This window comes from Hydractinia symbiolongicarpus, chromosome 1, assembly GCF_029227915.1.
Source record: "Hydractinia symbiolongicarpus strain clone_291-10 chromosome 1, HSymV2.1, whole genome shotgun sequence".
Classification (NCBI taxonomy): domain Eukaryota; kingdom Metazoa; phylum Cnidaria; class Hydrozoa; order Anthoathecata; family Hydractiniidae; genus Hydractinia; species Hydractinia symbiolongicarpus.
This window is the reverse complement of record NC_079875.1, coordinates 14,708,061-14,721,322: the sequence shown is the minus strand read 5'-3', so window position 1 is coordinate 14,721,322 and position 13,262 is coordinate 14,708,061. Positions and strand designations below refer to the sequence as shown.

Here is a 13,262-nt window from a genome sequence, read left to right as displayed (position 1 = left end):
ACAAGAGCGACACAAAGAGCTTGTCGTCGAAAATAGAAGTGCCAAAAAATTGCCATAAACACGGCCACACATTTCACATGATAAATATATTTTACCAGAGCCTAAAATCAAAAATATATTTAATCTTCTCGGCAGTTTCTTTGTCTTCGTATATATAGTATGACATAATTCCGTTATCGTTCGATAAAATTTTAGTTTTAATTTAATTTTTAGGTTAAAATCACGAAATATTCTATGTGTATGTAAAAAAATATTTTAGCAACGTTAAATTAAAAACACGCCAAATTTTGCTCCCCACTATCGTCAAGTAAAGTAAAACCACAACAGAAAATTTAGAAAATGGATAAAGCACAAATCCAATATTGGTTTTCACAAGTCGCAGCATTGAATCTTCAAGTTAAGATTATTTTGTTTCAAATATCTCGTGAACAATCCAATAAAACACTTAACAAAAAAAAACTGCATGCAAAGAAAAAACATGGGTACTACAACTGTGAATATAAAAATATGGATGATTGTGTTTTTTATTTGAAGAAAAATACTTTTAATATAGTTTTAAAAGGTATTACAGCATATATTACTCTCGTTAAGTGGGACACTCAAGCGAAGAAGGGAAGATGTACTACTTAGCAGGCGTTCTACTTAAGCGAATCTCCTCATCTGTAGGATTTTCATCAAATTGCTCAATTTGTCCTAATTATCGCGAGATTTCTTGAGAGACTTATGGAGATCTTAGACGGATTCGTAAATTCATAATCAAAATATGGTGACAGTAATTGTGTTTAATTTTTCTCTTTCTATATTTCATCAAACCAAGAAAATTCTAGAAAAGTTTTGTTTACAAAATTTTTTTTTCAAATCATTGCAATGTGTTCAAAAAATTTGAAGTCATTCCATCCACTTAAGCGAAATTTTTGCCCCAAGGGCGGAGATAAAATGTACTACTTCGGGCGTCCTACTAATCCAGGGTCTCACTTAAGCGATTTTTTTTGCTTGAAAAGGGTAAGAAAGTTCAAGGGACGGATAAAAAGCGTACTACTTAACGAGAGTATACTGTATGTCTAAAAATATTATACTCTGTTTAGCAAAACCTAACAAAATTTTATTTGTATTTAGCTAAATTCGAAAATAAACAGTTGAAATGAATGTTTTTTTGACAATGATTTTAGGGGTTTGTTGTAGCAAAAAATTTTGTTACCACCAGCAGAAAATTTAACCGTTGAATGTATGACAGACTTGTGGAATTGATGTATTAACAAAAGAAGAACGAAAAGTTCTATTTTTATTATTATTACTATTATTTACCCAGGATAGCCTCTTCAGTTTCTATAGGAACTGTTATCAAGGAGGATCTTGCGAAGGGGGTCCTAGCGCATCTAAAGCTCCCATTTGAGCTACGAGAAGGCGTGCAAAAACAACAACCGCTCAACCAGACAACCGCCTAAGATATCAATCCCATTCTCATGCTAAACGTTTAGCAGAAAGGATCGCTTCACACTTTTATAGTCTCTGACATGACTCGGTCAGGGTTTGAACCCAAGACCTTCCGCACTGGAGCCGAGCGCTCTACCACAAGGCCACCAGTCGGTATGATATGTCAAGTATACGTTCAACACATCGTCTGACCTGCAGCTTTTTTTCTTAAAAAACTAATAAATTAGTATGAAATATGTTTATGTAAAGTTAACAATTTTGTTGACATTAAGAAAGTTAAAGCTAAAGTTTTTCCAGTAGCAAATTTTGGTATATTGGTCGATATTGGAGAAAAGAGAAATTGGCCGACAATTTTTAGCCATGGGCGGAGATCACGAAGAAAAAGATTTGCAGAATCCAGTCTAAGCTATATTACTTATTGTAAAAAAAACTTCTAAGGTCAAATTTCATAATAGGTCTGCGTATCTTCCTAGCCAGCGTAACTTTCAAGAAAGGATAACAGCATTTGGACAAGTATTTCCAGATGTATTGCATGAAATTACATTTGGACAAGTATACCATGAATCTTCTATATAAAGTAACAATCAATTCCATTTGTAGTTTAAAATTGCTTAATTGTCTGTTTATTTACAAGAATGGTTTTATCAATTTGCAGGAATAGTTTACCATTTTTAAGAACCAGCTTGTCGATTTTACTTTTGCCATATCAAGTTAGCACTAAAAAACCGACACAGTCAATTTCAGTATCACTTCATATTAGCAGCGGGTTTAGAAGGTGTATGAAAAAGATATGATTTGGATGATTATTGTAAGTGTTTGAAAGGGAAGCAGGCGTTTTCTTTGTTTTCTGAAAGGTCCTTCTGATTTGCATTGATATATTGAAAATTCTAATCTTTTGCAGTGCAAAAGAAATATTTTTCCAAGCAGTGTTGGCGCTTCACTGTAAAAAAAAGTTCTTACAAGACAACGTGTGATTAACAAGGTTAAGTCGAGAAATATTTGTGTATATGCTTACACAATAAAATTTGGTTGGTGTCATAGTCTCTGGAAAATGCTGGCCGTGACCTCTTCAATCTACAAAAGAGAAAACAAAGGGTAAATTCGCCAGTTGTACATATTCCTGCATTGATATTTTGTTCATTCTTGTTCTTCTGTTAGCAAGCAATAATCGAGTCTCCGCTGGACACACTTTTTTCAAAACCAAAAATTGCATAAAATTAGCATAATTAGACAGCTAACGAAATTATAGTCCGCGTTCATAAAGCATTTTAATAATAATGAACTCTTTTTTTCTTTTTAAACTTGTTTGTTTAGTGTACATGTCAGCGATGAAGTAAAAGATGAAATAACCAGGTCGAGTCACAAATGACCAAATAAGGGAATGTTATATTTACATATCAAGCAACCTCGTGCCGAGCTTTAAGACGGATGTTAATACCAATCTTCTATTGATATTAAGCTACTTTAACAAGAAAAAGTTGATAATAAACGCTGAAACAGAAATACGCCACACTTTTTTCTTCTTCGCGCCATTGAAACAAGTACATAGTAAGTTTTCTGAAACCGCAAATATTTTTTTTATGCTCGTGTTTACTTTGCGACCCACCACGAATCATAGACCGACTATCATTTTAGTAGTGAAGTAAACAACAACTATCGTGTTTAACATGCTTCGTCAGGACCGCAGTGACCTATGGGACAAGAGGGTCATGCCCCTCTCTCTCTAAAATTTTCAATCATTGTTAATACTCAATCTAAAGGGTTTAAATCTTAAAATTTACCTTAGGCGAGTCAATAATTGTGAGGCCACATGCAATCGTAAATTATAAACCCTCTCCAAAAATCAAAACAACTTCAATATCTGTTACTGGCTTTGTTCGTATGTGCGAAATTTACTAGCAAATATCGAATGTGCTAACATTTAAAAATATATATATATTGGGCTAACATACAACCTTTTTAGCAAAAACGTTTTTTTCTGTAAACAAGTTTCACAAATATTTCAACTGTTTGTTGTAACTAGAATATTTTCAGTGACTAATCCTCTTACAGATCTGTCGAAGGCGTTCCACGCTGTTAAATCCTTTGTTTAATCACATTAAAGGGACGGTGACATTGCCAAACTCTCGAAAAGGTTTTTAGATATACTTTTATGAAAGAAAACAAAAATGATTTTCCAGCATTGTGAGCAGTTCTTTTTGGAAAGAAAATAAATGTCGTTACTACTATCAATATTTTGGCTATTATATTCTTTTTTTTGTAAAAATACTTTGGCGTCGATCTATGGCAAAGAACCAATTGCTCATAAATATTTAAAAATAATCATTGAAAGTCCTTTTTACATCGTTCTTGTTATAAAAACAAGTAAAACGTCCTAGAATCCACTGGCATACTTTAAAATATTTTTAGCCAAAAAATGGATACCTGGAGTAAAAAATTGTAATTTTTATACAACTTTTATGTCACAACTAAGTATGTTACACCTAGATAGATGTATATTTACAAAACCTGGATTTCTTAGAAGAAGTTTATGGATAATTTATACAAACAGATACAGTAAGACATATGTACACAAATTCGTGTCTTTTTTATAAGCAACCAGTTTATAAGTGACTGTGCTAAAAATTGCAGCATCTTTAGTGGTATTAGTATAAGTAATACTTCGTACAAGTGAAAATTTATGATTGAAATAATTTTTTCATACATTTAATTAGTGGATTCACTTCCTTGATCCTTTTAGCTACTTTTCGTATTTCGTAAGAGGGTCTTTTTGGTGTGGACGTTAGGCAACAATTTGACACATTGGTACTGAAATGTTTGCAGGAATTTTATTTATCTTCAAAATAGTTCTGCTTTCTGCTAAGTAACATTTTTCTATCTTTTAAAGGCGTATTTTTTAGAAACTCAAATGAAAATCAAGTTGCTTACAAAAAAAAAAACGTGTATACATATAATCTTTGTCTAGCAAGAAAGTAAAACCAACCATAACAAACAAAGCATATTTAAGCACCTGTTATATCCTCTAACAACATTTTTCATATATTGCTTGATTTTGTTTGTCGTAAAATTCTACTAGAATGTCTCTCTTCGAGACCATATTTCTTTCCTAAAAGTTCTGTTTCACTATAACAATTCCGCGGACGCACTCTCATAACATTTTCTATGCCTTCTTCTTGTATAGCTATATCAGATTTTTTTTTAAAGTTTGGCCATTCGTATAATGTGGTAGCATTTTGGTGGTATCTGAGAGGTAACTTAAAAGGTGCGTTTTCTGTCTTTAGCAAGTCTTCTTCTGATTCTAAAAAACATGTCGTCTTAACTGGTAAAGATGCTGACCTTGCAATTGTTTGGTGAATGTTTACACTATCGGGCTGCTCGTCTGATTTACTTTGTGACAACCCACGGGCTTGATTTCTGGATATAATTCTGGAAGATCTTGTCAACGGTATTTTAACATTTTTATCTGGCGAAACAAATGGAGTTGAAACTCTTGGAAGTTTCTGTAGAGAAGAAGTTTCTTTTAAAGGAAATGTGTCTTCTCTTGAAACTCCCCTAGGCAGTGCTTCGGTACAGAGTTCAGGTATAGATACTTCAGAGCTGGATTTGGATAGTGGTGTGCATCGAACATTTCTACCTTGGTCTTGTTCAAAACTTTTCCCCTTCGTTGTGTAATCCAATTTACTGGGAATAAGTTGTGTGACAGAGTCACTACTGGAGCGTGTCAATCGACGATGACTGTTCTGACGCAAGTTGGCAGCAGTGATTCGATCCATGTGGAACAGACGATTATCGCTCGAGTTACTCATCATGGTTGGGCGAAGATAACGTTTATCAGTCCTATCTAACGACTTCGTTTTCGCTCGATTTAGTTGAACATAGTATTCTCCATCCATGTCGGATTTTTTATACGTCAAACATTTCTGTGCGTCAAAGTAGAACTTATCTATGGCTGTTTTAATCGAAACATTGCTTTTCTGTAGCACGCTTTTCGTGTACCTTTCTTCGTTCTCGAGATATTTCAATTCGTTTTCCAATTTTTTCTCGTGTCGATAGTTTTCTTTCTTCGCCATTTTCTCAGCACTTGTTATAGGAACAAAACGAACATATTCAAATCTTGATGGCGTATACATCTCTTGATCTTTAAAAAGCTTTTTATGTAAACAAAACCACTGTTTATTTAAACGTAGATTTCCGTTGTATCTCTCGGCTATTTTCAAGTACTTTCAATCAGCCTCTGAAATAATAAGATTAACGTATTTTTACCCGTTTCGTCACCTGACCTCTTTTTACTTGTACACAGTAAACATATTCCTTCACAAGATACTCTCTAAGTTAATATGTTTGTCCCTTTAACATAGTAACTTTTCATTCATCCTTTAGATAGATAGGTGTGCATATATACATGGCTAGCCTCACAAGTATTTAGAGATATACCCTGTCTATTATTTCCAGAAAGGACTATGGCTTAGATGGGGGAGTCCTAGAGTATTTAACTACTCGCTCCACCAGACAACTCTCTGCAATATCCAACGGCCCACATAGTGTGCCATCTCCCCAATTTCCCTCACATGGCTTGGGTTAGTGCCATCTCCTCAATATCCCTCACATCTCCCGTTATCATAATCCGTTAGTAGCCTTTTCTAATATGCCTGCATTATGGAACAATCCACGTCGTTGGCTACAAAAGCCCTGATATTAGATAAAAACGCTCATGCTGACGTCAGCAACAATTAGGACATATTAAGTGTTTTAAAATAACCAAATAACCTTAGATCCCGAGTTCTAAGTCTACTCTGAATATTGACAAATAATCTTTGACAAGTTCAAATTGTGTGAATCTTTGACAAGTTCAAAATGTGTGAATTTACTAAAAGTTTACATACCAAATTGTAGAGACGAATTTTCGTCTTTGTAATATTGTAACTCGGTGATTTGCTAAAGAAAAAGAATTTTCAAATTACGAATCGTTTCACATTCAGAGTGGTCTAACATATTTACATTTAAGTTACATCAGTCCAGCATCGACAGGAGTTAGGTCTCCCTAAATGAGTACTGCAGGCACAATATTTAGCCAAAAAAGTAAACGATGTGTCGGATGTAGATGACAACAAAAATGACACAATGATAGAGACAATTTTCTTAAGAATATTTAAAAACATCAAACAAATTTATAATATGAGTCGGTTAAAAATAAAGGTCAAGGAAAAAGTTAAAATATTAATCAAAAATTTCATTTAAACTTTGACAGTGTGCTCAAAAATACATAACAAAATATTAACATTATCTGTCTAGAATATGAAAAAAACAATACTTCATTTCTGTCTCTTCTTTATCAACCTGTTTACACAACTTCTTATGTCCCCTTTATAGCTCTTGTACTTTTTGCTTTTCTTCTTTATATTTTTATGTCTTCAAAGTTTAGTTTGGGTCTTCAACACCTTTTTTGCATATATATAATTTTTAATTGTATTTATTTTGATATGTAGCTAGGACACACAGCATAGTTTTCTTATCACGAGGAAATCAGAATGGAAAATATTACGCTGGGTCTCAAACGATTTTTCTGTGGTATTTGATTGGTTAGTTTTATTGTTTTTTGTTGACGTGGTCAATATAGGGAAATCGTTTGTTTTGAACGCGAATAATTTAACTCACCCAAACAAATGTAATTAAATCTTGTGTTTTTAGGAGGGTAAAATGTGACCACGCCGACTTATAGTATGAGGTGAATTTGAATTTTAGGGATTTGCTGTGACATTTGTTTACGTCTACTGAATTTAATATCCTCGAAGAAGGCTAAGTTAACTAGACTAGCTTCCAAGATGTAATTTCGATTCATGTTGTCGAATTACCCTAGCTAAGATGGTAAGTACTTACCTCCATCTCTCATTTTATATTGGGATTAAAACTGGAAATATCTAGTTTGCTACCTATAGAAAACTACAGAATTCTCGGACAGTTTTGTAATTCTAATGCTTTTTACTTATAGAATGTGGCTAGCTAAACAAAAGTTTTTATGAACTTGGCATAGCAATTTAAAAGCGTGAGTAAAAAGCTTTATGGCAGCATATTGTACCAAATAAGCTCCAGCTTCACAGCCTGTGTCTATATTCCAATCAAAGACCCTATGCTGAATGACGAATATTAGTGTCCGGTGGTAAATACTAATATTACTAAAATTTTAGCTATAACAGAACTCAGTAATATTTTCCCCTTGATTGCTCATAGCACATTTTGGGACGCCTTAATTTAATATCATTTTTAAAACTAAGATTCACGAAAAATTGTGTTATAGTAGTATTTAAACCAGGTCGTTGGACATTAAAATATTACAAGTGGAGCTTAACTATCATTTGACCTACAAACATAATGACACCCTCTTGCCCCAAACTAGTCTAATCGGACTTCTTTTAAATTGACCCCAGAACTCGAAAAAGTTTAGGCAGGACAAATTCTTTCAATTTCAATTTCGTTACGCACCCCAGAAGAACTTTCAAATCAAAACCATTTTTGTACTTAAGTTATTGCGTTTTTGTTTTTTACCAAATAAGCCCAGGTGACGCTGATCATTACTATATGACTATGGTTGAAGTGATGGAATTTTGTCTGTCTTTTATATATTATGTTGACCGCTTGGAATAACGTACCCGCTATTCATAAATCATGGAGAGTATGATATAAAATGACTAGCCGAGACGCCGGATGTAGCACTACAGAATAGCCGTGTCACGTTTTTATGAAAACTTTTTTATAAATATTTAGGTCAAGCCGCATCCATTAAATCATTGTGTTTATTTTATTCATGATTGACCGTGCGCTGTTTTTTGAAAAGTGAAAGTGGGTAAACTTGGGTAGGAAAGAGTTATTGATTTGTAACTTAATGTATGACCAATGCTAGGAAATTAGAATTTGTTGTTTTAGCTGTATACGTGCTGAGTTCCGGACAAAGAAATTAACAGACTTAAACCAAATAACGAAAAATTTAAAATTAGCCTGTGTCTGTGCACATGGTTAAGAATATAGAAATAAAAAAACTTTGAGCAACACTCTACCAGACACAGAGTTAAGGTCTGCCAAAATGTCTCAAAAGTAGTCTGCGAAAATAATACTTAAACAAGTCTATTATATCTAAAACTTTGGTAAGTATTCACCGGATCTGTATTCTTTGGCTGTCTATCTATCTGTCTTTGAGTCAAAGATTGTAGCTTCGAGTAGCGAGAGATGAAAACAGAGGACGTTACTCACCCCTTTAAAACCAAACAAAAAGCACATTAAACATACCCGTTCTCAAATAATCCTTTTTCATGTGGATTCTGAATACTTTATCGGACAAACAAATGTAAATAAAATGAGAAGTAGAACTGCTATATAAAAAAAAGAGACAACAAGACATATATTGGAGAAGAAACATAGTAAATGTTAAACATAGTAAATGTTAAACAACCGTTCAAATCATAGTCACAAGTTCACCAACATGATTGCTACGTGATATAAACTGAACAGAGATTATTGTTACAGACCCACAATGGCTGTGACCCGTTTGACTTGTGTGTTTATGTAAAACATTTTTTTCATAGAAACTTTTCTTTTCTGACAGTCGATGTTATTTTTATTTCTTTTTACTTTTCATGTTTACTCCTGGTTGAAAGAAAACCTCAAAATAACTATTCGTTGTGTGGTAACGCGTATTTTTTTTTTTGTGTCGCATCAGATAGTAATGGCTACTGTTTTCCATTTCAGCAGAGTATATCTTCGTATTAGGCGGGATCGTAATCTTGTTCTTTGCAAAAGCCAACAATTTCAAGACTTAAAATAAAGAGGGGTACGCATGCGAAATTTTAAAAATTGCAAATATCTTTATTGTACGCCTTTCCGTATCCTCTTCAACCTAATCGTCAATAACTAGGTGTCGACGCCAAATTTCGGATTTCTACCACCCATTTCTCAATTTATTACCTTCTTACCCTAAATCCATAATAAAAAAACAGTTTCGGAAATTCCATCACTACCTCAACCCTAACTTTATTTAGACCACCTCCTTATTATCTGAATTAAAACACAGTTTAAAAAATAAATAAATTAAAACTACCCCCGGCCCCTCTTGATGAACACCCTCTTGTCTCAGACTTTAGAATAACAATTATTACCACCTTCCAACCATCGATTTGATAGAAACGCTACCTACCTTTCATGACAATTAGATTATCAACAGTATCACTTTAACCAGATGTCTCGAGAAAGAGCGTAGCAAAAATGATCTACGGGTAATGCTAAATTGGTGTATGTTTATATATATAGGTTATGGAGCGAATGTGATATGAACTTACTTTTCATGTTACACATTCATGTTCAAACGGATCTAACCAAGCCACAAAAAGACCTTTGCGAAGACTTGTGGTTACACAATGTTTATGTTAGCGCTCAAGTCAATATCTTTTTCCGCTGAAACTTTCTTTACATCCGTTATGATTTGAAATGTTGAATCCTGTTCTCCGGCAAGAGAAGCAAAAAGACGTCCCGAAAGAAAATTAGTGGTTCAGATTCGTTCAGTGAATGAATGCAATATGTTTTGTAGGGTTTACGTGATCACACCCACCAACTAACCAAAACATTGTTTATTTACATAACGATAAAAAGTAGAGAGTGTGACCAAGTGTCATCGTTGCATGTTACGTTATTTCATGTACGAATCTTGTGTGGCACGTGGCTGTGTAAATAAAGTCGAAGTTTAAAAAAGTAATTCATTAACATGTTTGGTTGAGCAAATATCCCCTTCTGTGACGTTCTTTGATAAATTCAAATCAACACAGGCTGTTAATAATAATTCAAATAAATATATTAACACTTTTTTTAAGTTTTTGTTGTTTGTTTGTTTTAACATGGGTTTGACAAATGCTGCCTGCAGAGCAAAAATGAACATTCCATTTGTTACAAACTGAACGCGACATTTTCATTTGTGAAAGTACCCTAATGTCATTCAGGTATGTCATTTAGCTATTACACAAACTGATTGATTGATTGATTGATTTAATTTATTTACCGTCGGTTATTATATACAACTAGTCGATGAGGCCCGTGAAGAAATCCACTTAGGCAGATGGACAATGGAAAAATAGGTTGTTTTAGATATTTTGCTGACGTCAGCAGTGCAGATCCCTAAAAAATTGACGAAATTCATTTTATTCTTTGATTGTAATGTGTAGAGATTCAAACGCTGATCAAAATAATGTATAAGATAATATGTTTTCGAGGAACGCCTAAGGAGGGTATAAAAATTGTGCTGACGTCAGCAAGGTCCGTGAAAACACAAAAAATTTTAAGAAAATTATATACCTCTGTTGCCTTCCTCGTATAGATCTTGAAACGCTGATCAAGAAAATGTATAGGATCATGTACTTTTGACAAACCGTTGCAGAGATAGTGGGGTTTGAAGGTTTTTTGGTGACGTCATCAACCCGTCCATTCCGAAACGGATTTGGGGACCCAGGTCTGTGAAAATTACCCAAATTGGTCCTAGGTGTTCCATAGTTACCCACGTGGTGAAAAATCATTGACGTTACTACCTTGTTTCCAAGTTATTTGGCCTCAAAGTTTTAGGTGCACTGTAATCGCCTCATTAGTTTAATATGGGATAATGACGTTAAAGTAGTGTTATTGACGTCGCGCCGTAACGCAAGAAAATTTAACATTTGAGACATCACATTTTCGGCAACATCAAAGCAGAATGAACACATCCACTTTGCCTGTCACAGACAGACGGACAGACACACTTAGCGTATTATTTTATAGACTAGTCGTTAACACGTGGAAAAATCCACGGGGTCGCCAGTCCTTTAAATTAACCCGTTGCAACAAAGTGGACAGAAACATTTGGTATTGATGCGCATTTTAAAAATCTCGTGTTTCCGTTACGGGACATGGCTTTCGTGGACACACAGACAGACAGACGACGGCTAACACTCTGTACATGAACAGTGAGAGCCATTCCATTTTTTAATCATTTGCTTAATTTTAACTACAATCATGTTCATAAATTATTGGAAAAACGGATTTTAAGGTTTTTTTCAGAGTTTTCCCCCTCTCCCCCTACAGTCAGTGTTGATTTTGTGTTGATTTGTGCCCCAAAATACTGCCGGCGACTCTGGAAAAGACCTCTATCCAACACTGAAGAGTGGGGGGGGGGGAGGGAGAAAGTGGTTTTTCCAAAACTATTATGAACATGATTGTAGATCTTCAAAGCTTTTCGTATGAAAAGAAAGTTTATTCCAAACTTTTGGGGCTAAACATCGCAAACTGTTTAGACCAAAGGTGCTTGTTTCTACACTGATGGTTTTCAGGTTGTTCATGTTTTGACTTCTTACTGGCCTATCAGTTTCCTCAAAAAGGAAAATATCTTTCATGAAAGAAGGACTGATGTTTCTCAGAATTTTAAATATTTCTATACATAAATGTCTGTGCCTTAGTAATTCCATATAATGTTTAATTGGGAAGCGATCAACTGGTCTTGGGTCATCATGAATAAAACTTAAAGCCCTGTTGTGGAGTTTGTCAATTTTCAAAAGAGATTTCGAAGAAGAAAAATGCCAAACTAAGGGACAATAATTAAAATTTGCATACACGAAACTTTGAGCTAAAATAGATCTTATTTGCAAAGACAGTACATTTTTAAATCTAAATATGCATTCAGCTGGGGGCTTAGGCTTTTCGGCAAAGATTACTAATGTACAATTTGAAATTTAATTTATCATCAATTGTTACTCCTAAAACTTTTACGGACATTTCTGATGGAATGAATTTATCGCCAATGTTTATTTCAAGCTTCGAGTTATCAATTTTGCTCTTGATAAAAGGATCGAATGCATTTTGTTATTATTTAACCAAGAAAGGGCTATTTGGGATTCCCTTTCTAAAGTCTTAATGAGATTTTTAATAGTGTTTGAATAAGCTGATATCGTATTGTCGTCTGCGTAATTATGTAGGTCACTATTTACGATAAAATAAATCATTCATAAATATATTAAAAATCATTGGGCCCAACACAGAACAGCTGGTGCTACTGTTGCCTCGGTCTATCATCTACATTGTTGTCCGACGTAAACGACAAGTGAGAAATGTCCGTCGTACTATCTTATTTTGGAGATAATATTTCTGCGGATGTTTTCCTTATCAAACTAACAAATACACGACTCCATTTCTTGCATTTCAAAAGTTTAGTAGACTCAGTGACTTTTAATAGCCATCCCTGGTATTTTTGATGCGCGCTTTCAAATTTTGTTCAGTAAGAGGAGAAAATTGTTTTTGAGTAATCTCAATCTACAATTTACGTTTTCCTGTCCTCGTAGTGTTGATGCTTTCTAGGCCTGTTTTTATATGAGTAGAAGAATCTTTTCCGCTTTTTACCATAGTTGGCTTTTATCATAATTTTTAAATCAATTTTTTCATAGGAAAACATTATACTCTTTGGTTTCATGTACCATCAATACGAAAATTAGAAAACGAAAGTTAAATTAAAGGAATGGGAAGAACTTGAAGAAACAATTAATCTAATCCTGTTCCCTTGAGATAATTTCTTTCGTGCAGTGTCAGAAAAAAACATGATGCAAACGTCATAAAAACGTGCTAAATGTAGAGAAACCCAAAAATTCAATGGATATAGAGAAAAATAAAGTTCTTCCACAGGAAAGTACAACCTGCAACATGTAATATTATTGTTTCCCAAATTTGCAACAATGTTTATCAAAATATGTATGAACAAGATTACAAATTTCGAAATTTCAAAAAGCACGTGAAAAAATCCAGTTAGGCAGAAGAACAATTTAGTTGAATTT

The 13,262-nt window shown here is 34.0% G+C and overlaps 1 protein-coding gene across 1 annotated transcript; it reads right to left on the bottom strand.

Moving 5' to 3' along the window:
- Positions 1–2,446: 2,446 nt before the first annotated feature.
- Positions 2,447–11,271, bottom strand: LOC130641756 (uncharacterized). The gene is made up of 3 exons (XM_057448703.1): positions 9,762–11,271; positions 6,318–6,369; positions 2,447–5,668 (listed from the first exon to the last, which is right to left on the bottom strand). The coding sequence occupies exon 3, from the start codon at positions 5,562–5,564 to the stop codon at positions 4,470–4,472; it is 1,095 nt and encodes a 364-aa protein (XP_057304686.1). The 5' UTR covers positions 5,565–5,668; positions 6,318–6,369; positions 9,762–11,271; the 3' UTR covers positions 2,447–4,469.
- Between the last annotated feature and the right edge of the window lie 1,991 nt (positions 11,272–13,262).